This window comes from Equus przewalskii, chromosome 1, assembly GCF_037783145.1.
Source record: "Equus przewalskii isolate Varuska chromosome 1, EquPr2, whole genome shotgun sequence".
NCBI lineage: Eukaryota > Metazoa > Chordata > Mammalia > Perissodactyla > Equidae > Equus > Equus przewalskii.
Window position 1 is genome coordinate 6589358 of NC_091831.1, and position 25266 is coordinate 6614623.

Here is a 25266-nt window from a genome sequence, read left to right on the forward strand (position 1 = left end):
TTACATGCTATTTTCTCACCATTTCACTCATTTGATCCTCCCAACAATCCTGTGAGTGGAAGGTATTTTTATTCCAATTTTCCTCGTGGGGAAACTGAGGCTCAAGTTGGTGAGGAGACTTCCCATGGTTGAGTCAGGACCAGAGCCCTCTCTAAGCCAGGGCACTCCCCTCCCCGCTGACGGGCACAAGGGGCTTCCTCACAGGGCCCTGTCTTCTAACGCCTGCTGGCTGCCATCCCTTGTTCTCTTTTTCACTTGAATGTGTTTCTTATCTTTGCCGGGGCTGAGGTCACTCTTTGTGTCAGTAGGAGTCTGCACTTGTTCCTTTCAGTCCTGGCGAGAAAAAGCAGGAATTCTAAAAAGCAGCAATTATCACTCCTGCTTCCTTTGTATGGTGTCCTGTAAATAATTTATCTGGCTTTGAGGGGTCTGAGACTGAAAACATATTAAACCTTGCTGTAACCGGGCGGATTCTGCGTTCCGGACTTGAATGAAGCAGGAAAGAGAAAGGTGTCTTTGAAATCAGAGAAGACTTCGACTGACCGGAGAACACAAGTGGAAGCGCTGGAAAGGGAGGGACGGCAGCAAGAAGGAGCATTTTCATGGCATGGAAAGGTCACCGCGAGGTTCCCACATCCACATCCCACACGCTTTGCAGCTGGGATCTGGGACCAACTAGTTCTGGAGTTGGAAAACATCGGGAGAGGTCCTAGCTGGGGCATTTCCCGAGTCCCTCCTGCTGTATTCGATACCTGGATTAAACAAAGAAAATTGTGTTTGCCAGGCTCACCAGCTGAAGTCACAAGATTCTGGGGATCATGCAGCGCTCTGGAATTCCTACAAAAAGTCATCAGAAAGGGTATGCTGCCCGCCACGCGGAAACGGCTGTGCGCCGGACTTTTCAGATAAAAACCTTTAGCACAGAGTTGAAAAACCATGTGATGGTCATGGATTTCGTGAAGAGTAACTGGTTTCCCTCCCAGAGAAGAGCCAAAGTTTGTATCATCCACATGTATCAAGGCCTGAAGACAGCTGAGCAGACAGCTGGCAGATACGAGGTATGGCTGAATTTGGGCAGGGAGCGGTGGGCGCACACCCCATCCAGAGAAATGGAGCTTTGCTCATCAGGCAGACAGTTCAGATGTTCTAGCTGGTCTAATAGATTAATCATCTGTTTACAGTTTTTCCCAAGGAATTTGGAAAAGACTTTCTCATCTCTTAATTTATTTCAGCTTTTGAAATGTGAGGAGGGAAGCATTGAATTGATGTAATTTACACATGACGCAAGTCTGCATTTATAAACATTTAATAGTGTTCCAAACAGTTGATAGTTTGTATCCTCATTTAGAAACTACAGTAAATTTTTGAGTTAAGTATTCTTAGCTCTGTAAGTTTGCAATCATCTGTCTTTAAAAACAAATTCCTGTTTCCCCATGTGTTATGCAGGAGACTATCTCTGACTTACCTTGATGGAATTGAAATAGAAGGATTTAAGTTAGGTGGGTAAGAATGGTCTCTTATTTTTTGAGGGTGAGCTCTAATTTTCAAGCAGAAACTGCTTTTGTGGGGGAAAAAAGAGAACTTTGGAGATTTAGAATATCAAAGTGAGATAAAGACATTATTCAGAAACATATTTGTATTCTGCAACTAGTATAAGCCACGAACGGTTATCCTTCTGAAAGTAAACACACATGAAATCTGATCAGCTCTTTATTGTACATGGAATAAATTATGAATGGCATTGTAATTGACTCCCATATAGCTCACTTACCCATCTCTTTTGATAAATGTAACATGCAAATTGCTAATGTTTTATGAAAAGGCAGGCTTTCTGAATACTGACGCTGTTATTAGGAAAAGCTGCCCATGAATGCTGGCAAGAAGTCCAGATCTTTTGTTCTGCACACTGGGCTTGCTTATTTCGGGGCAGTGCGAGAACCTGTTCCACAGGGTTCAAGGCTGGCTTCTTCCAGTTCCAGCCCTGGGATTGTGAATTTCCATGTTCACAACAGAGATGTAAAGGCCACAGGAATAATGGTGTTAATTAAATTCAGTAATAGTTTTTCATTAGTTCATTGCCCAATCAACCAGAGCAAAAGGTGTGCAATTAGAATATAATTGAAAGAAACCAGAGATGTTATTATTCACAACTAATTAATCAGATGGGGACAGAATTTTATCATTGTATAATTTTCATTGAGGTTATTTTTCAGTCCTCCAGAGAGAGAAAAACTTGTTGAATGATATCATCTTGTGTTTTACAAAAGCCTTATAGCCCCATTTTAAACCCTAAATGGCAAAGAGCAGGTCTGGCGTCCCCGTTTTTTTGTCTGCATAAAACTTCATTTATTTCTATAGCAACGTGCAAGATAACACTGTGGGAAAGTGCAGCTTTGTAGGAGATTGTAAAAAACATCAAGTAGACTGGCAATCATAGCTACGGCATTTTTTCGTGCCCCCTCCCCATCCATTACCAGTTTCAGCCAACAACTGAGGTTGTGTGCCTGCTGCTTAAATGTAACCTAGAGGCTAAAGTCTTCTGTGGAAATGAGTCCAAGACCCCTCCCACGGCAATCAGCCTGGTCCGCTGGACAGTCCTCACTGTGTCTGTGATTTGAGAAGTGGTCCTGGCGGGGCTGGTTCTTCCGCTCGCGGGCAGGCCAGGTTTGAAAACTGTCAGATAGGATCTGCGCTTCCTGTCTCTCTGAATTCTGAGCTCTGTTCTTTCAATAGCAAACATTTCAGAATTTAAAATTTTCCACATCCATTGGACTGTTTCTCATATTATTCCCACTGGGGCATGTCAGTACCATTTAGATTAGGAAACCCAGGAAGAAGGCAATTCCTTGCTCAATTTCCAAGCTGAACTGATGAGAGAGCACAATTAACAGCCGCTGGGTCCTGTTAGACTTGGCCCAGTGACCCCTTCTCTCTCCAAGGCTCTGAGGCCATTGGTTAACTTGCCGGGGCCTTGACCATAAAGTGCCCAGTGGGGTGAAAAATGAGCCAGGTCACTGGAATGAACTCTCAGTGCACAAAGTTGCTAGATTAAAGAAACTGGTTCTCCAGTAAAAGTGAGTTTGAGAGATTTTGTTTCCATAAAAACCTTATGGATTTCAAGTCCTTCCCATGAGGACCTACACATCTGCTTGAGTTGAGTTTCAGATGTAAGACTGGCATTTTTCTAAAACTGTGACCTTAGTCCTGAGCTGTGTTAACACTTGGAGGTGCTGCCTCTCATCTGGGACAAGCAGTGACCCAGCATCTCTCTGCCACTGATGGTCCAGCCACACTCACTCTCTTACTTAAATGCCTTTGACAGGAATGATGAGCAGACCTCTTGTGCTGGAGGGTAACTAGGATGGGAGCAGATGGCGGTGAGGGCGCTAAAGATCTGTGTCTTCATGTTTGCAGAACTTTGATCCCTTCTCACTCCAAAATGCTCAAAACTGTTAAAAGCACAGTGTGTGAAGGCCATTTCTCCCCCTGCATACACATTTGATAAATTTCAGACATCCAGATAGCCATAACTGGGCAGTAGGATGGACCTGTGTTTGGGTTATGACCACTGTCATTGCAAGCATGGACGCATTCTGAGATTCCCTGTGAAGCAGAGCGTGGATGGTTTCACCAACTTCATGGAGAATTCAGAGATGTGCTTGCATCTGCCAGAGTTTCACTGTGAGTCGGCGTCTCCTAATTGACTGTTGAGACCTTTCTGATGATAGGTGCAGGCTGGGGCCACCAAGCCAAGGCTTGACCATTCATCTTCCTGGAGGTGACAGTTTCTAATATATTTAATCATTAGATGAGCCAGGGAAAGTTTCTGTATTTGGCAATTGCCATTTGGCCATGCTTCTCAATATTTCCCCAAACCCCTGTCATTTTCACCTCCCCTTCCTATTCATCCTACTTTTTGGATTTGGCTAGCGGTACTCAATTTTGGCTGAATACATGAATCACGGTGAACTTTTATTTTTATTTTTTTGATATACAAAAAATTGCACATATTTAATATATATGTTTTGATGAGTTTGGACATATGCATACACTTGTGATGCTATCACCACAATCAAGGTACTAAATACATCCATCACCTCCAAAAATTTCCTGTGTTCTTCTGCATGTTGCTTTTTTATTTGCTTTTGGTGTAAGAACACCTAACATGAGATCCGTCTTCTTCATATTTTAAAGTGCACGATGCCATGTTCTTAGCTGTAGGCACTGTGTTGTGCAGCAGAGCCCCAGAACTTACTCATCTTGCATAACTGAAGCTTTGGACCCACTGAGCAACAACTCCCCATTCCCCCCCCCCCAACCCCCAGCAACCAACATTCTATTTTCTGCTTCTATGAATTTGACTAGTTTGGATCCATCATATGAGTGGAATCATGCAGTATTTGTCGTTCTGTAACTGGCTTATTTCACCAAGCATAATGTTCTCTAGTTTCGTCCAGTTGTTGCAAATGGCAGGATTTCCTTTTTAAAGGCTGAGTAATATTCCCTTGTATGTGTATGTTACATGTTTTTTATCTATTCATCTATTGATGGACATTTGGGTTGTTTCCTCATGGTGAACTTTTAAAAACGATGTATGCCGTGGCCCAGCCTAGGCTGTTGAGAGCCAGAGCGGCTGTTTGATTTGGTTGTAGTCCTTTGGAGAGCATTGACCTTTGTTCTGGCATGACGTTAAGTTCCTTGAAAACAGTTTGATTCTTTCAGGGCTTACTTTTCAGCCGACTTTAGTCTAGGGAGAATTTTACCCCCAGTGGGTGTGTGGTAATGTCTGGAGACATTTTCGGTTGTGATAACTTGGGGAAGATGCTACTTGTACCTGCTGGGTAGAGGCCAGAGACGCTGCTAAATGTTCTACATACCCAGGACAGCTCCCCACCCCCAACGACAAAGAATCACCAGCCTGAAATGTCCACAGAGCGGAGGCTGAGAAACCCTGCTTTAAGGTTGATTTAGTCCCTCTGTTAGAGCATGACCCTGTGAGAGTCTAGCTGATGCCTCACGTGTGTGAGATCTTTCTCCCGGGGCCCGTGGGAACATGAACTGTTACCAGCTCTGGGTGAGGTCCCAGAAGTGTTCGACCTACTATTTTCTGGTAGTTCTTTTCCTGGTTTCAGGTTGTTTTCCCTCAAGCATGTGCAAACCAGTATTCAGCCAAAGACTCAGGGACCCCCTGCAGATTGCTAGAAGTCTCTTTCCTTGAGTTCTCTCCTCTTCGGTGTTTGGCCCCGCGAGTTCTAGCTATCTTGGCCTCTCCGAATCCTGAGCTCTGCCTCCTTCACTCAGTGAGTCCCTGGGTTCTCTGAGTTTCTCCTCCCTGAGCTGCAGCCTGGAAACTGCCTCCAGGTGGGGACAATTATAGGGCTCACCTCTCTCGTGTTTCCCCTCCCTCCAGGATCAGAGCCCCACTCTGCTTATTGCCCAGTGTCTGGAAACCATTGTTTCATAGCTTTTGTCTGGTTTCTCCATTGTGGCCAGAAGTAGAAGTCTCCCCGGGTGTTTGCATGTCCCACCAGAGCTGAGAAATGGGCTCTGATGGATGTTTGCAAGTGGCTGGGGTGAGCCCTTAGGTCTTATGAAATGAAAGTGCTCAAGTGCTTGAAAATGAAAGTGCTTGGGCTTCAAGACAGCTGATTATCGGAGAATAAAGAAGTCACTGAGACGCAACAGCAGGTAAACAAATGTTCCCTTTCTTCTCGTAGTTATCGAAAGGAGCAAGACAATTTCACCTCTTTCCAAACTCAGCTGTAGAGATTGAGCCAGATCCGAGTCTGCAGACTCTCGCTTCTCTTCCTCAAATCTTGGCCCCCAAGTGATGCTTTTTCCGGAATATGCTGGTGGCTCTGGCTGCAGTGAAGGCGCTAAGCCCTCCAGAGTGAAGAGGGTTGAGAAAAGGGCATTTCACAAAGGGCAAAACATCTTTCAGTTAGCTTTGCCTCCCCTCGAACAGGTCAGGAAGCCCTGCCTCATCCCTGGGGCCTGCCTCCTGCCTGAGCGTGTACTTGATGCTCCTCCTGGCAGCCTCAACCACTCACCTCCATTGACAATGGCTGGTAGCCAAATGCAGGAGGAGGGAAATCTAAGAGGCAAAAGGTGAAGCGACCACCCTTGGGGCTCAATGCTGCCCACTCGCCATGTTCTTCCAGCCCCTCCTGGCACCTGCCAATGGGAGGCTGGCTGTCAGGGGCCAGGCCCGGAAGAGGAGCAAGGGGTCAGAGGTCTGAAATTAGTTTTGCTGCATCAGGAGGTGCATCTGGTGATTGAGGTCTCCACTGGGAATTTTATTATGGGTGAAGGGACTTGATCCAGGGCATTTGCTGCCAAGGCTCCTGAGGTCTATCTGACATCATTTTGGCGAACTTCCATTAGGAAACTGGACATAGGTGGGCAGACTATGTCCGCATTTCAGCCAAACCAAGGGAGAGGAGACAGCAGATGAAAGGTGGTGGTGTGGTTAAGAGTGAGGGCACAGGATTAGATTTCCTGGGGTCTTGCTTGTTGAGTGACCTTGGCAAATTTCTTGACCTCTTTGAGCCTCAGTTTCCTCATCTGCGTTCATGAGAACCGTGATAATATAGGGTTGTTGGGAGGGCTAAGGGAGATAATCTATAGAAAGGGCTGAGCCTCGGGCCTGGCATGGAGACAGTATTCCCTGAAAGTGAGTCATTGGTGCTCAAGTTTCAATATGCTTTTTTTCTGTCATCCCCAGCCCTACCACAGAGCCACGGTGGGAAGATGTGGCCCCAGGGCCCAGGCTCACTGTGACCAGCACTTTAAGGATGCTGCCTCTGTGCAAGCAGCTGTGTTTAAATTGAACACTCCCTTCCGTCTTTCCCCACACTCAAAGTGCCAGGTGGTAGGGATTTATGACCTTCTGTACTCTGCACGGGGAAACCCCATTCCCCAAGAACTCAGAGATGAGTCACCAAACTGGCCCTGAGCTGAAGGCACAGTTTGCATTCAGAGCCCACCCCGTGCTGTGGTCAACTGCAAATTCCATGTCTGACAAGAGACTATTGAGAATGTGAGTTCATACTGCTTCCTGCCTGATAGACGCAGGGTTGATGCAGGGAGTATTAACAGGGCATTTTCCATGTGCAATGCACCCTCCCTTAGAAGACCTATAAGGACCCAAATGGGTTTTTACCATCTCCTAAAGGATCAAATGGACCTCACACCTAAGTGTCCTGTAGAAGCCTCAGGAGAACTTTCTAAGAATGCAGACCCCTGGGCTCTGAGAAGGGTGAGGTCTAGAAAATCTATATTTTTAACCTGAAAACTGTGATTCTGATGCAGTTGTGAAGTCCTGATCTGGAAGTTCCAGGCCAATATTTTCCAACTGCGCGAGCCCAGGAGAAAATGGTAAAGAAGCCCATATGAATTGCCTGTGTGAAGAAAGCTGGTGTGAAGGAGTAGGGCGATGGGGGAGGGAGGGAGGATCAGGGAGGAGAGTGGCAGGGCTGGACCGCTGTGTGCAAGGAGAGTTGAGAGACAGTGATTGAACAAAGGGGACTGGTGGTGTTGATCCTTGAATTGCCCCATTGACGCTCACCACAGCTGTGTGAGGCACGTGAGCCCTATTGTTCCGAAGAGAGAGTTCTGTGAGGCCCAGATGGATGGTGCAGGCTGCCTGGGGACAGGGTTAGGAGTGGCAGGATCTGGCTTGGTTACACCCTACCCCGAGGGTGTGCTTCTTCACGGTGCTGGGGAGAAGAGCAGGAAGCAGCATTTGTCCTGACAGCCACAGCGGGAAACCCAGGGGCCCTCAGAGTTGACCGTGGAGAAAGTGAGCTCTGCCAGAATCAGGTGGCAAGAGGCCGCTCCAGAGCCCCTCTGACTTCCTCTCTCCTGTAGCTTTGGGCATCCTTCCTTCTAAGGCTCTTTCACTAAGCACCTCCTGCGGGCTCTCAGTCCCACCTGTGTTCTCACTACCTGCTGTTTTTGCTGTTCCAGGTTCTCTTACTTTTCTAGTGGAGCAGTCAGATCGAAGAGGAAATATTGGGCTGTCTTGTTAAAAAAAAAAATATGTATCAAGGACCTACTATGTGGTAGGAACTGTGTTAGGTGCTGGGGACACAGAGGTCCCCAAAGGCAGTGTTCCTGTCCCTGTTCATCATCTGGTTGGGGAGGTAGCCATTCCAAGGAATGCCAAGTCAGGGTGTCTACACTGAGCCATAGACCCAGAGAACTCAGCAAGACTGCACAGGGAAGGAGGCATTTGGGCATGGAAGATGGGGAGTTCCTGCCCCGTGAATCTGCCTTCATGGAAGGTTGGGAGTTTTCCATGTCTAGGAGGGACAGTGAGAATATGGAGAATATGGGGCAAAGAATGGGGACATTTCAGGCAGAAGGAATGACAACCTCTGGATGGTGGCACAGGAAGGGAGAACCTAAACAGACCTGATCATCTCTACAATTGCCACTAGAATTTGCAGGGCACAGTTCCCAAGAGCGGGGAGCCAGGCAGAGGAAGGGCTCCAGAAGTTTGCTTCAGATTCCCTCGGGTCTGTGGCTGAAAGCCAGTCTGTGCCATGCAATCCATGAGGCCAGACAAAGAACTGGCCAGGGAAGAACAGGGACTGGGAAGCTGTAAGAGGAACGATCCTCAGAGCTCACCTAGGGCTGCGGATCATTCAAGCTCCCCACCATCCAGAATGTAGGGACCTCACTCACTGAATACAGGGTGAACTCAGTAGAGGTTGCTATGCCTGGGAAGGATGGCTGAGCTAGCCCCAGACTAAAGGCTACTCTAGGCCCATCCTATAACAATTGTAAAAACAATTCTTGAAAGAATTAAGTTGTTTCACAAGTAGTTTAACTGCCTGCCTGAACAAAGTTCCACATTTTTTAAAAGATGACAACAAAATCCAGCAAGCAATAATATAAAATAAAAAATATCTGCATCCAGACAAAGCTTACTAGACATTCACAGAAGCAGGAAAGTATGACTATTAACCAGGTGAAATTACGGTTAATAGAAACAGACCCATGAATGACAGAGACGATGAAATTAGCAAGCAAGGAGCTCTTAAAAAACTATTCTAAATATTATAGATATATTGCTTTCCCTTTAAATTCAAGGATTTAAGGATAATAGGGAGAGAAACAGTTGATAGAGAAAACGAACCAAATAGAATTTCTAGAGAAGAAAAAAAAAAATGATGCTACCTGAAATGGAAATTTTCCTAGGTGGAGTTAACAGGAAATTGAATGCTATTGAAGAAAAGATCAGTGAAATTTCTAAACTGAAGACAAGAGAGAAAAGAGGAGAGAGAGAGAATGAGAGAGAAAGAGCAGAGCTTGAGGGACCTGTAGGACAATATCAATATCAAGAGGTCCAACATACACATAATTAGAGTCTCAGAAAGCGCAGGGAGGGGGTGAGGGCAGAAAAAAGATTTGAAGAAATAGTGGCTGAAACATTTCCAAATTTAGTAGAACATAAGTCAAAGTACTACTTGTCAAGTGTGTATACAGCCGAGGCCAGATCGCCAATGTCGTCCTATGCTGTGTTAAATAGTATATATTTCAGTGTTTCCCAGGACCGTGGTCCACAGGGTTATCAATCAACCTTCTCCAGTCTGAGGGATATGTTTGTTTCCATATGATCACTCTGCATAAATTAACTGAGGCGGCTTGCTTATTTACTTGTGGCTGAGATAATATCAATTTAGGGTAGGGTCCTAGGTTGTTTTGGCTCTGATCGGCTATTGGAAGAAGGAAAAACAATCTGGCAGACACTATCTGTATTATTCTTCTATTGCTGCAAAACAAATTATTACATACTTAGCAGCTTAAAACAACACCTATTTATTATCTCACAGTTTTGTAAGTCAGAAGTCCTGATGTGGGTTAACTAGCCCCTCTGCTTAGGGTCTCTCCAGGCTGAATCAATGTATCAGATGAGGCTGTGATTTCATCTGTGGCTCAGAGGCCTCTTCCAAGATCACTGGTTATTGTCAGAATTCAGTTCCTTGTGGTCACAGGACTGAAGTCCCCATGTTACTGGTGGCTGTCAGCCAGCCCTCTCAGCTCCTGCAGGCTGTCCTCAGATCCTTGCCCTGTGCCTTCAGCCACAGGTAGTTTACAACATGTTCATTTGCCTCTTCAAGGCCAGCAGGACAGTCTCTGCTGCTTTGAATCTTTGACTTCTTTTAAAGACACACCTGATTAGGTCAGGCCCACCAGGTATAATCTCCCTTTGATTAACTCAACACCAACGGATTAGTAACCTTAATTATAGCTGCCAAACCCTTTTGCCATATAACATAACTTAATGGTGGAAGTAACAGTCCATCATATTCACAGGTTCTGCTCACACTCAAAGGAAAGAGAACATACAGGGCAGGTGCGCCAAGAGGTGGGAACCTTGGGAGCTGAGAATACTGTCTACCACACTATATTTGAAATTTTTGTATCTGGGCAGAAAAGGAAATAAAAGGAGCTCTTGAAATTGGAGGCATGTAGATTGGAGGTTCTGTCGAGGAGTTCCGTGAGGAAAGGCGCCCCAAATCTCCTGCAGCTCACCACTGTGCCCCCAGCACCAGGTCAGCCTTCAAGAAACATCTGAGGGATACGTGTAGGACTGAGTGAGTAAATGAATAGAAGTGCGTGAAGTGCGTTTTAGATGAAGACCTGAGGCCGGGCGAATGGTGGCTGATGACATCACACATGTAAGAGATGGTCCTCTGATTTGATACTTCTGTTAGGGTCCCTTAAAGATTCATTCATCTTCTGGTCATTGACAGACAGGCAGGCATCAGCCCTAGTTTGCGCAAGTGAAGCTCCAAAGTGGACGGCACTTGTTTTATCACAAACTGCAAATAGAAAATTGTTTAATTTCCTCTCTGTGAGTCTCATTTACACCCCTTCTCCATCCAGAAAGGACTTGGAGACAGCTCCAAACATGAGTATGTTGGAAAACATCCAGCCTTTAGGAATAATAATGTATCAGACAAACAAATAGGGCTGAAGACAAATGGAGGCATTTTCTTAGAGTAGACAACAAATTGCTTGCCATTTTGTATTGAAGACAAGAAGCCACTTCCCAGCAAAGCAGCCTGCAGTCAGTGGTGAGTAGACTGGCCCTCAAGGGGCAACTCTGTGGCAGGGTTCAGATGGCTCGGATCTAGCCCTCTATTTCCAGAAAGTTCATGAAACTCATTATTTTAGCTACAAATGTGCTCAACTCCTCACTAATGAGCTCTGGATGCTGCTGGCATCTCAGTGCCTGGCTCTGGTCAGTTGCTTCGTGTAGTTCTATAGTTTTGGAGGAAGCGTGTTGAGCGGTGCTGGGCGAGGCCTCGTATGCGAAAGGGACTGGGTCTCGTTGGTTGATGGACATGCAAAGGGGGGCCCAGGAGTGTATGGGAGATGCCGTGTGCTCAGATCTGCACTGTTTGCTCTCACTGTTGATTTAGTACGCAGGAAGGAAGCTTTACTCTGCTCCCAAGGAGTGCAGGCCACTGTGCCAGCTGTCAAATACTCAGGGAGCAAAAATATGAAGACTCCGTGAAACATTCCGCAATAAATGGCCAAATGGTGTTTATTTTTAATACAAATATAAAAGCATTTAACTCATGTGGAATCACCGAAATGATACAATTTGTATTTTTTAGCTCATACATGCATATATGTATTTCATTCTTACTAGGACAGTGGAAACACTACAAAAACCAAGTCAAAATTTTTTTCATTCCTTGATATAATCACATTCTCCCCACACTCTCTGCTTTAGTCCACTGCCGAGTAAGGAAGGTTCGAAAGGAAAGGGAGTTCTGGTGCCCTGTCCTCCCCTTTGCTTCTTCACCATCATTTTCGGCATAAGCGATTGGCTAACACAGGGACTTAACATGAGCAAGAGATGAACGATTGGGTTGGCTGGTTATTCACGTTTCTCGGAATCCGTCACCTTCTTTCTGCATTTGAAGTCGGTCTGGTTCCGGGGCAGCATGGCTTCTACAACTGACAGAACTCCACCTACTCCATCTTAGACATAATTCACTCATTTCGTGTTCATTTTGAGTCTTGCTGAACTGCCATGCATCGTAGGTTCACCCGAATTCTGTAATCAGGAAGCACCTGACACCTTATGTGAATGAGGCAGCGAGCACACACATTGTGTCTTTCTGCTCACGTGCACACTTCACTGGCCCACAGGACTTCAATTACAAAACGCAAGTTCAAAGGTAAGATTATTAAAAAATTCAAGATGGCGATCCCAAAAGCAGAGGCCACAAAACAAAAAATGGATAAGTTGGACTTCACCAAAATGAAAAGCTTGTTTGCATCAAAGGACACTGTCAACAGAGTGAAAAGGCAACCCTCCTACAACATAGATGAACCTTGAGGGCATTATGCTCAATAAGCCAGTCACAAAAGGACTTATATTGTTTGGCTCCATTTTTATGATCTACCTGGAATAGCTAAATTCACAGAGACAGAAAGTAGAATGGTGGCCACTAAGGGCTGGGTGGAGGGGGGAATGGAGAATTCTTGTTTAATGGGTTCAGAGTTTCAGTTCGGGAGGATGGAAAATTCCGGAGATGGATGGTGTGATGGTTGCATAGCATGGTGAATGTACTTAATCTCACCGAATCGGACACTTTAATGGTCAATTTTATGTTATGTATATTTTACCATAATAAAAGACAGCTCAAGATGGCAACACTGAACCAAGCATGTGGCCCTTCTGAGTGCAGGCCCCGTGAACCGCAGGGCTCTCACACCTTGACGCTGGTCCTGAGCTCACTGGTGTTTATAATGCATAAGACAATTCTTTTTCACTAGATGATGAGATCCCTGAGGTCAGAGTCCAGGTCTTATTTCTCTCACTAACTCTCTGTTTGTTGAATTGAAACTTTAACCTAAATTGAAGCTGATTCATGATACATTAAAAAAAAAAATCAGCCTTATTAAGGTATAATTTGCATACATTAATATTCATACATATTATAAGTGTACAGTTCATTTTGTTTTGACGAATGCATACAGTTGTGTAACCAGTACCAAATCATGATGTAGGGCATTTCCACCAACCCAGAAAGTTCCCTCATGCCCTTGCACTCAATGCCCTTCCCCCGACTCAGCCCCTGGCAACCACTGAGCTGCTTTTAGCCACTTTAGTTTTGCCTGGTTCGGCACGTCCTATCACTGAAATCATGCAGTGTGTGGTTTCTGTGACTATGATAAGTTTCTGTTACACCTTTTGGCGTCTTAATTAAATACATGATGTTCTCTTGAGGCAGCAGAGGGGTGAGGACTTGGCCAGGTAAACTTGAGTTTTTATCCTGACTTTGCCATTTATTAATTCTGGCTTTGTGTGAACTCTGACCTTCTCCAGTGTCAGTTGCTTCATATACAAAACGGAATTAATAGTTAAAGTACCTTCATCTGGCACGTTTGTGGGGATTGAATTAAGTGGTATGCGGAAAGAATTTATGGCAATGCTTGGCTCAGCATAACAGCTCAGTAATGCTTAGTTATTTATCATATTATTATTGATGTTATTAACCTTAATCCTAAGAATAACATATCCTTGTGTGCATCATACAATGGGAGGAGAGTGTACCTCCCTTATAGGGTTGCCATGGAGATTACATATGCCTGGGAAGCATTTAGCATGGAGCCTGGCGCTTGGTAAGCGCTCTGTAGTGTAGCTGTTATAAAGCCATTAAGGACCCTATCCTGCTATTCCCCACTAAGTAAAAGTCACCGTTTCTCCTAATTCTGAGAAGGTGTGAAAGCCAGCTATAAAAAGGGCTTCTTGTAGACGGCTTTTTGTCAGTCTGGGTGAAAAAAAAGTTGGTGAAATGCAGCCACCAGTGTGAGATGATAAGGCCCTTTGCCCTCAGGCCCAGGGGAGGAGGACGGCGTGAACAGGTGAGCCAAAGCACAGGAAATACCTCCGTCCTTTTTCTTCTTTTTTTGTGTCTTTTCCTTTGAAAGAAGAAAAGCAACAGCAATTGAGTTAAAAGTTGTAGGTGTGAGTGGGCGATTGAATTCTCAGAACTTTCCGAAGTGTTCCCAAGCCAGAGTAACTTTGTTGTATTTGATTTTGAAGTACCTCAAGCAATGCAGGACTCTAATTGAGGGAAAGTAGATGGTGACAGTAAACAATTACCGGGGAAAGAATTTTGCGCATGGTACAAGAAATGGATTCCGTTTCTGGGATCATCGGCTCACATTTCCGAGTAAGGAGAAAATGCTGCCAATGATAGGAAACATAATAGAACGTGCTGAAAGGAATACTTGAGGAGCCAGGGGAAATCTAACTCTTTGATATACAAAATAGTTCAGCTAAATTTGACTTTGTAACCGGGTAATTAACATGCCAATATTATGGAGTTATTTTCCCCCCACGCCTGATGTTTGCATAGAAATCTCCAGCCAAGTGCTTCGTCATTGCTGTTCTCATTTATCCCTGCAAACGCTCAGGGAGCTGAAGTCACCCCAGTGGGGAAATGAGGAGCGAACTCTCTGTAGATCACTTCTCATTAGGCAGCCAGGGGAGGCTGTCTTCCTCTGCGTGTCTCGCAAGAGGAGGAATGATCGAAATAATACATCCTCTTTACATCCTGATTTGTCTCATTTTTAAACCAGAACCCCACCGGACACCACCCTTGAAAACAAAAGTGAAGGAGAATCAAGGAGAGACGGAAAGACCGAACTGCATCATCTTCATTCAGATCCTAACGAGGGAACCATCCCGCCATTTGCAATCAGATAGGGCATATTATCTCAGTAATAAAAGACAATTGAGAATCTAAATGAAAAATCTAATGCTTTTCATGCTGATTTATTTTATATTAGAAAAAGTTAAACCAGATGTAAACATGAAGAGATGAAGCATGAAGAGGGAATCAGGGCAGAGTGATAAATCTCAGCTTTGAGTTATTATAGGTGCAGGGTTGCATTAACCAGAAAGTACCCTGTTGATCCATAAACTGATCTGACATTAATTATTGTTGCAGAAGAGAGTTCAGAAGATTGAATACAAACATGTAACACTGGCAAAGATCAATCACGCGTCTAGATTAGCTGTGGAGGGTGTATTCGGCCCCAAGAGAGGCTGTGTTAACCCGTCGGCAGTCCAACCTGGAACCACCCCTGCCACAGGCTTGCTATCTGCCCTCTAGTAGGACCCTCAGCATGCCCAGGAGGAGGCATCAGGATGCTGAAAAGAAATGGTGCTCTTCCTGTCCTGTTGACAGACTCCAACAACGTCTGCCACATCCTAAAGAGCAGACCCAGCCAAAACCCCCCTTGGCCTTTGACAACTTGGGATATAAATAGATTCAGAATCTCTCCTCTGTTTTCTCTGCCGACCACGTAAGTGTCCAGAAGAGGCAGAACGGAGATGGGGTTCTGTGTGGGCCTGGCAATTCCTAATTGTTTTCTCCCCTCTCTTCTTTCCTAGGGCCTATGAGATTTCAGTCCCTGTTTTACTTGCTCAACCATCTCTACCTACTTCCACTACCCCTACATAAACACACACACACACTAACGTGGGGAATGCAGCGAGAACACTACTTCTAGTTGGAGAAGGATCCTGGCTCTGTCATTGGTAGTTCTGTGACCTGGGGCAAATTACTTAATCTTTCCCTACCCCAGGGCCCATATCTATAAAATGCAGAGGGAATGCCTGTCTTGTGTGGACTGGATGAGGGATATATGGAAAACCCTAACCCAGGGACCGGTGAGTTTTTTAAATATCTGCAGTACCAAGCCACAGTTCTCCACCGAAAACTCTTGGGGCCAAATGTGATTCAACAACAATTTCTTAATATTATTTCAGAAAGGTAATACTGCACGACATTCCCAGCGGGATCTGAGGTAGCACCCTGTAATTAAGCTCACTGACGTTTTTGCAATAAAATTTGTGAATAGTCACGCTAAATGGAATACATTAATATTACAAACAGCCTCAGGTTAGTTCAGGTAAGGTTTTGCTGTCAGGTTAGTTTTCTACAAACTCGGAGAGAAAAACTCTCTGATTTCAGAGCGTTGTGGATTTTAGAATTGTAGATAAGGCATTATGGGTTCATAGTAAGAACTAAGATGTCTTGAAGGGAGAGTCAGTAAACGACAAAAACAGCGAAAAGCAGGAACATATTTGCTGCTCAAAGCCCAGCTGTGATGTCAGGGCTCGGGGGCAGCAAGGGAGAGAGTGTGAAAGTCATCCTGTAAATCATTTAATCTGACACAAATGGACGGGTCTAGTGGTATTGTACCTACGATGTTCAAATCCAGCACAGCTTCTGCCACCTGATGGACTGCATAGGTCAGTTTGCTGTCAATGTCTTCAGCGTCCTCACTGGTGTCAGGCTTAACCACAGGATTTCTGCTGTGGCTGGTGCTGGTCAGGCTGGACTCTATAAGGTGGCGGGTGGGGAGGTGGTGTGGAAAGAACGCCAGATGAGAGTCGGGAGGGCTGGCATAGGGGCCAGTGCCACTGTTTTCTTGTTCTTGAGCCTTTCTGTCTCTCACCCTCTCTGCCTTGGTTTCTTTATATAAAAACCCTTTGTGTTCTGGCCACGTCTCAGCACCTTGGAGAATCAAAATGAAGTAATGTGTATAAAAGAGCTTTGCAATCTGGAACATTTCCTATGATTGTGAGATATCACTATTCTCTTCATGTGCTTGATCCCAATCATAGTTTTCTCCCAAAAAGTAGATCCTAATTGCCTGGCTTCCAATCTGGGCTCTTTCACTTGCTTACTAGGTGTGTGTGTGACTTTGGGCAAGTGACTTAACCTCTCTGTGCCTCAATTTCCACCTCTGCAAAGTGGAAATAATAACTATCCGTCTCTCACAGAGTTGCTGGAGGATCCAGCGAGCTAAGTATCAGGCCCTCAGTGAGCCCTCAGTGATAGCTCCTTTGTGATCTCAGGCTCGAGCCAGGCCCAGGAGCCACTGGGAACAGAGATGGAAAGCAGGGTCTTCAATCTTTTCCCTATTGTGTGGCTTTGGTAAATTACTGTTGCCATTCACTAAATAACACGCTAATGGCTTCAGAGACCTAAGGGAGACAAGATCTTGAAAGAACTGAGTTAGGAGTCACTTAATGATCACTCAGGAAATAGCTTGGGGCTGATCAGATTCTCCCGGTGAGTAGTAAATAGTAAGAACTATAGCAGTACCTTTTCTTTATCACAGGAAGTATTTTTACATGTAGAAAAAGTGTCACTATAGTCACCTATGTATGCTTTTTCCATTTTTTAAAAAAAATTTATTTTTTACTTACTCGCTGGGAATCATAGTGGACATCCATTTATGTTGCCTGTTGCATTAACAGCATATCACAAGGATGTTCTCATGTGATTTCACAGTCCTTTCATTCATTTCATTCATTCAGCATATATATATATATATATATATTTTTTTTTTTTTTTTTTTTGCTGAGGAAGATTAGCCCTGAGCTAACAACTGTGCCAATCTTTCTCCACTTTATATGTGGAGGATGGCTGACGAGTGGTGTATGTCTGCACCCAGGATCCTAAACCATGAACCCGGGTGGCCAAAGTGCAGTGCACTGAACTTAACCACTATGCCATGGGGCAGCCCTTCAAAGACATATTACAGACCTGGTGCTGTTGTAGGTGTTGCAAGTACTTCAAGGAACAAAGAACTTACAGTGTGGAGCTTACGTTCCAGTGGGGAGGAAACGGAAAACAAATCAATAAATAAATGTCACACTCGACAAACGAGGAACAGAAGGAAACTACCTCCACATAATAAAAGCCATATATGAAAACCCCACAGAGAACAGTATACTCATTGGTGAAAGACTGAAAGCTTTTCCTCTAAGATCAGGAACAAGGCGAAGATGCCCGCTTTCACCACTTCTCTGCAACATAGTACTGGGAGATCCAGCCCGAGCAATTAGGGAAGGAAGAGAACTAAAAGGCACCCAAATTGTAAAGGAAGAAGTAGAATTATCTCTGTTGGTACATACATGTAGAAAACACTACAGAGTCCATAAAAAACTGTTGGAACTAATAAATGAATTCAGCAAAATAGCAGGATACAATGTCAACACAGAAAAATCCAGTTGCATTTCTATATACTAACAATGAGCAGTCTGGAAAGGAAATTAGGAAAGCAATTCCATTTACAACAACACCTAAAAGAATAAAATACTTAGGAATTAACTTCACCAAGGAAGTGAAAGACTTGTGCAATGAAAACGGCAAAACGCTGCTGAAAGAAATTGGCAGACATAAATAAATGGAAACACATCTCATATTCACGGCTTAGGAGAATTAATGTTGTTAAGATGTCGATACTACCCAAAACGATCTAGGCATGAAGTCTCCATGAAGGCCCAATGATTTTTTTTTTTTTGGTAGAAACAGAAAAGCCTATCCTAAAATTTGTATGTAATCTCAAGGGATCCCACATAGCGAAAACAATCTGGACAAAGAAGAACAGAGCTGGAAGACACACACTTCTGATTTCAAAACTTCCTATGAAGCTACAGCAATCAAAGCACTGCGGTGCTGGCATAAAGACAGATGTATAGACCAACAGAGAGGAATAGAAAGCCCCCAAAGAAACCCTCACATATACAGTCAAAGGATTTTTGACAAGGGTGTTCAGACCATTCATTGGGGAAAGGACAGTCTTTTCAACCAATGGTAATGGGAAAACTGGACAGCCACATGCAAAAGAATGAAATTAGACCCCTTTCTAACACCATATTTTAAAATTAACTCAAAATGGATCAAAGATCTAAATGTAAGACCTAAAACTATAAAACTCTTATAAGAAAGCATACAGCAAAGCTTCACAGCGATGGATTTGACAATAATTTCTTAGATATGACACCGGAGGTACAGGCAACAAAAGAAAAAATAGACAAATTGGGCTTCATAAAAATTAAAAAACTTCTTACATCAAAAGACAATATTGGGGCCCAGTGGCACAGCGGTTAAGTTTGCGCTCTCTGCTCTGGTGGCCCAGGGTTCACAGGTTCGGATCCTGGGTGTGAACCTACATCCCACTCATCAAGCCATGCTGTGGCAGCATTCCACATACAAAAAATTGGCACAGATGTTAGCTCAGGGCCAATCTTCCTCACCAAAAAAAAAAAAAAAAAAGAAAAAGAAAAAATATCAACAGAGTAAAAAGGCAACCCACAGAATGAGAGAAAATATTTATGAATCATGTAGCTGATAAGGGATTAACCAGAATATAGCGAGAACTAAAACTCAAGAACAAATAAACAAACAACTCAATTCAAAAATAGGCAGAGGACTAGACTAGAATAAACATTTCTCCAAAGAGGACATACAAATGGCCAATAAGCACGCGAAAAGATGCTCAACATCACTAATCATTAGGGAAAGGCAAATCAGACTACGATGAGATACCACCCCATATCCATTAGGATGGCTGCTATTAAAAACCCCCAGAAAATAGTAAGTGTTGGCGAGGATGTAGAGCAGTTGAAACACTTGTGCACTGTTGGTGGAATGCAAAATGGTGCAGTTTCTGTGGAACACAATATGGTGTTTCTCCAAAGAATTAAAAATATAATTACCATACGATCCAGCAATTCCGCTGCTGGGTATGTACCCCAAAGAACTGAAAGCAGGGTCTCAAAGAGATATGTGTACACCTGTGTTCATAGCAGCATTATTCCCAACAGATAAAACATGAAGGCAACTCAAGTGTGTCTATCGACAGAAGAATGGATAAACAAAATGTGGCACATACACGCAGTAGAATATTATTCAGTCTTAAAAAGGAAGCAAATTCTGACACATGCTACAACGTGGATGAGCCTGGAGGAGATGATGCTGAGTGAAATAAGCCAGCCACAAAAGGACACATACTGCATGATTCCACTCATATGAAGAACTTAGAGTAGTCCAAATCCCAGAGACAGAAAGAACAATGCTGTTTGCCACTGGCTGCCGGGAGAGGAGAAGGAGGAGTTGCTGTTTAACGGGTAAAGAGTTTCAGTTTTACAAGGTGAAAAGAATTATGGAGATGGATGGCGGAAATAGTTGCACAGTATTATGAATGGTTTGAACACCACTGAGCTGTACACTTGAAAATGGTTATGATGGTGAATTTTATGTTAAGTATATTTTATCACAATAAAAAACTAAATTAAAAAATTAATATACGTCTCATGTTAGTCTTGGTAAAACTTAGTTGCAAAATGTTGCGTCTTCCAGGGGCAGCAACCGACTTCAGCTCGTGAGCAAATGATCCCCAGATAAGGCTATAAGCCAGCCCCTCTCAGGACCAAGCTTTAACACGTCACTGAACGTAAGGCACAGACTCTCCTGGTTCAAAAATTGCCGAAGCTTCTCTGTCACTTAGGAAATAAAATCCAAATTAGCCTAGCATTCAAGGCCACCCAGGATATGTTGCTACAGTCTGTAGATGCCAAGACTGCAGCGTGGACCATGAAAATTGTTATAATGTTAATGGACACATTAACACGGGTACTCTGACTTACAAAGCCATTCCCTGCTGTTGGATATTTCCGATACTTCCGATGTTTTTCCATTATGAACCACACTGCAACAATGTCCTCGTGAGTATGGCTTTAATTATATTTGAATCAGTTAAGAATCCGAGAGTTTTAAGCTGGGGAGGGACATAACCAGATTTGCTCTGTGGGCACACCATAGGTGATGAAGTGGAGGGAGGAGGCTGTTGGAATGTGAGTTAGGAGGCTGGTGGGGTCTTGGCAAGAATTATGAGGGCCTCCATTATGGCGCAGGAGGAGAGAGGGGGAGGCAGAGAGAAGATGGAGAGATGTTTAGGAAATGTAACCGACAGGAGTTGTTGACAGAACACATCTATTGAAGCTGGCAGCTAGGTGGTCACCGGAGAGCAGAGTGAGAAGAATTCAGTGTCACAGATCACAGCAGCTCAATCTTGTGGTATTGATGGTGGTAAACTGAGGACTGAGTGGGGGACGAGGAGGTGGGGCAGAGAGTGTGGCCATTTCCTTCAAGAAGGTTTCTGCGGGTGGGAAGGTGAAAGGGAGGAAGATAACGTGTTTTGGGGAGGAAGTCTTTTGGTTTTAAGTTGAGAGATTTGGATGTGGTTAGAAATGTTGAGGGAGGCAAAGTTGAAGAGAGGAGAGAACACGAGTCCTTGATGGCGTAAGATCTCTGAGGAGACAGGAGAGTGGATTCCAAAGGGCACTGTGCATAATTTACCCCAGATAAGAGGCTTTGCTTCCGTTCAATAATTAATTGATTGATTAATTCTTCCACTTTTTTTCTGAGGAAGATTAGCCCTGAGCTAACATCCTCCGCCAATCCTCCTCTTTTTGCTGAGGAAGACTGGCCCTAAGCTAACATCCATGCCCACCTTCCTCTATATGTGGGGTGCTGCCACAGCACAGCTTAATAAGCGGTGCGTAGGTCCGTGCCTGGGATCCCAAACCGGCAAACCCTGCACTGCCGAAGCAGGACGTGCAAACTTAATCACTACACCACTGGGCCAGCCCCTCTTCCACCCTTTTTTTCAACAAGTATTTATTAAAAGCCTACCATGTGATCGGCCCTATACTAAGAGCTAGGAATCCATTGGCAAGCAAGGCAAAAATAATTTTATTCTCATAAGGATAATAGTCTAGGGGAGAAGCAGACATCAGTTGTGGTTTCACACAAGTCAATATGTATTTGCAAACCCAGGTGAGTGCCCTGAAGGGAAAGGAATGCTCTGCAAGAGCTTATGAGTCAGAAACCTGACCTAGTTTTGAGAGTGGTGTCTGGAGAGAAACTCACATGAGCAGATCATGTGAGCTGAGATCTGGAGGAGGACCAGGAAAGCAACATGCTATGCCTATGGAACAACATATGCAAAGGCCCTGTGGTGGGGGAGAGAATTCATATTCAAGAGGATGAGGGAAGCTCACACAGTGTGTGGCCTGGAGAGAGGTGTCCATTGATGTCACAGAGATTAGCAGTGACAGACCACATAGGGCCCTTTGATTCTTTTTCCTAAAGGCAACGAAGAGCGTTGCTCTTCTGTACAAAGGGATTACAACGAGCAACCAGCAAAGGTAGAGTGAAAGTCAGGATGTCACTATTGGATTGAGACCTGGAGTCAGTTGATGACAGAGATTCCTGAATCGCCCTGGTGTTGGGAATTCTTGGATCAATAGTGCCAGAGCCTGTACAAGACGGTTCCAGGCTTTGGAGAAGCCAGGCGTTTGCAGAGGGCTGTGGGGCCTCGTCAGCTTGCCACCCCCTGCCCCCTGCTGGGACCCAGAGAGAGAAATCGTCCTCAGTCTGAAGCAGGGCATGTCAGTGTTTGTTCCTTCCCCGTGGGGATGGGGCTCCCCGCTGAGGACTGTGTGGTGCATCGGGAGTTTGCTGGGGAAACATGGATTCTTCACCGTCCTGTCCCAGCTTAGCTGCCTCTAGTTAGACTTGATAGAGTTACTTTAAAAAATAAGCATAAAATCTTTCTTAAAGAGCCGCACAAGACAACAACCCAGGAGAGAGGAAGCTTAAACTGTCTGCCCACCCCCTCCCCAGAGAGCTTCCAGACCCACCTGCTTGGTTGTGTTTGAAGCGACGGAGAGAGAACTCACTTCTGCCGAATTTGGGATTGAAATGATGTTCCAGCCCCATGTCTAATGTTGTTGTATTTTATTTCCTTCCAGAAAAGTTTCATGTGTTATCCAGTAATTCTTATGACATGTCTATGCTAAGCCTGAGAAAAGGACGTATTATCAGTATAACGGCTCTATACGTACAGCCAGGTGTAGTCAAATAGCCAAATAATAATACTTAGTAATAAAAAAATAGTAATCGCAATATTTGGAACACACTGGCTAAGAGCTCAGGCGCCTTGGGTGGACCAGCCTGGTCGGGATCCTGGCTGTGTGCACCCAGTGGGTGCCTTAGCCTTGGCTTTCTCGGCGGCCGTGGCAGGGCTGATTCCGTGCATCTTTCTAACAGTTGTGAGAATTCAATGAGATGGTACACGGAGCACAACAAGGGGCCCGTGTGAAGTCTCAGCAGTTCTTCTTATGACTATTATAATTAATAATCATATTACTAACAGGCAAAGGCTGAGTTAGGCCCATGGTAGAGAAGGCCAGGGAGTGGCTGAAAATGGTGCGGAACGGTTTAATTCTGCCAGGCTCAGCCCAGCCACAGGCCAGGTCCTGCCCCCATCTTTCTCTGCTGCCCTGGGGTCTGGGGGGCCAGGCTCCTGCTTGGGACAGAAGAATTGTTTGCCTGCAGCTTCCCCTCTGCAACCCTGAACTGGTTGCCCAGATGTTGGGGGTGAGGGGAAGCCAAAAATGGGACGGGAACCCCGTGAAGCTTAAGTCAGGCTAGAAGTTAACCAGGGTTCAGAGTTAGAGGCCGGCTTGAGCTCCATGAACGTGCTGCCTCTTCAAATCACACTAGGATTATAACGGGGAGTCAGAAGAGTGATTTTTCAGCTTTGGGGGGAGGTCACGGGGTGTTCAGAGGGATGACGGCCGTAGGGGCGGACCCGGTGTGGAATGAGGTGCTGTGAAGTCAGATTATAAGTTTATAAATCAGAATCAAAGGTCTCAGCCACAATGAACCGCTTTCCAAATCAACTTACAAAACAAACCTTTGCCTCCTGGCGGAGAAAGTCAGCATGATACTCAAACATGTAGACAGTAGGATACTTTTGCGTGTATTAATCTCGTTTTCATTGAGCCTTGAAGGCTAATTCCTGAAATTTGACTGCTCGTGGTTAATCAATTTATCAATATTTATTGAATGTCCAATTTTAGCTCAACACCCATTCAGCACCATGACGGGACAGAAAAGAAGCATTAGATGTGGTTCTTTGATCTGCTAGCAAAATCTGTGGCAAAATCAACGTTGGCTGATTGCAATTTTTCTCCCTCCCTTCCTCCTTCCTGTGTATTTTGAAACCTTCAGAAACCTACCCTTTATTCATTGGCAGAGCTAACACAGGAGATAGTGGGAATAAGCATTCGTCACAATCTATAGTTCTTTCTTAGAATGGAGAAATTCTAGGGACGTTTCAAAATTTTTTTTTTTTAAAGATTTTATTTTTTCCTTTTTCTCCCCAAAGCCCCCCGGTACATAGTTGTATATTCTTCGTTGTGGGTTCCTCTAGTTGTGGCATGTGGGACGCTGCCTCAGCGTGGTTTGATGAGCAGTACCATGTCCGCGCCCAGGATTCGAACCAATGAAACACTGGGCCGCCTGCAGCGGAGTGCGCGAACTTAACCACTCGGCCACAGGGCCAGCCCCTCAAAATTTTTTTAAAATAGTAATGTATGTTATTGAAGATTATGTATCTGGCAAATAAAAATATAAAACTGGGAAGCTTTCTGTTTGTCTTTCAGATCCACAGTCGGCTCTTCTCGTCCCCCAAAGATCGCTCCGCCTGGGAAAGAAATGAAAGTCTTTCAAACGCAGGTAAAGACCTGGGCTCTGACTGGGTGCGTTCGCTTTCAAGCCTTTATTTTTAATAATGAAATGTGCCTTGGAGGCTAGTGTCCCCCCAAACCCCGGAGGAGGGCTCAGTGGCTCTGACAAGACTTGAAGCTGATCTGAATTTCTAAACACACGGGCTTCTGGGCTGGCAGTCTCTGGAAAAGCAAACGATGCAAAAGAAATATTAGTGGCCTCAGGCAGCGCAGGGGAACCCGAGATGACGGCAGATTGCTGGTCGTGCAGGGGTTCAGGCCAGTGCTGTGCGGGGTTCCGCCAGGAATGAGGACTGGGACAAATGTGGAACCTTCTCAGTATAGAGTGGGTGCAATTTACACACAGGCATGGTATCTGTGCGTTCATCAATCATTTTTTTTTTAAAGATTTTTTTTTTTATTTTTTCCTTTTTTCTCCCCAAAGCCCCCCAGCACATAGTTGTATATTCTTTGTTGTGGGTCCTTCTAGTTGTGGCATGAGGGATGCTACCTCAGCGTGGTTTGATAAGTGGTGCCATGTCCGCGCCCAGGATTCGAACCAACGAAACACTGGGCCGCCTGCAGCAGAGTGCGCAAAGTTAACCACTCGGCCACGGGGCCAGCCCCTCATCGATCATTTTTTACGAAGCTTCAATTCATAGCCACTAAGCTGTAAAAACACTGGGTGATATGGTTACCGTTCATAACGTTTTTTAAGTTTGTCAACATAACTGGTGTGAAAGCAAACTTTTTTTCTCCCTTTCATGAGAGAAATCATGGATTTAAGTCAGATTTTCTGATGGGACTGTAATAAGACTACTGGGTTAGTCGAATATTCCAATTCAGAG

General features: G+C 44.7%; 1 protein-coding gene across 3 annotated transcripts in view; it reads left to right on the forward strand.

Moving 5' to 3' along the window:
• Positions 1-241: 241 nt before the first annotated feature.
• C1H10orf90 (chromosome 1 C10orf90 homolog) overlaps positions 242-25266 on the forward strand; it is a 212552-nt gene continuing 187527 nt past the window's right edge. For 2 of the 3 annotated variants that reach the window (XM_070566828.1, XM_070566910.1), the window contains exons 1-2: positions 245-1058; positions 24356-24428. In XM_070566828.1, coding sequence (XP_070422929.1) covers positions 819-1058; positions 24356-24428 — 313 coding nt within the window. In that variant the 5' untranslated portion in view covers positions 245-818. Of the gene's footprint in view, positions 1059-24355; positions 24429-25266 lie in introns of all 3 variants that reach the window. The other variant, XM_070567428.1, reaches the window with a different exon arrangement.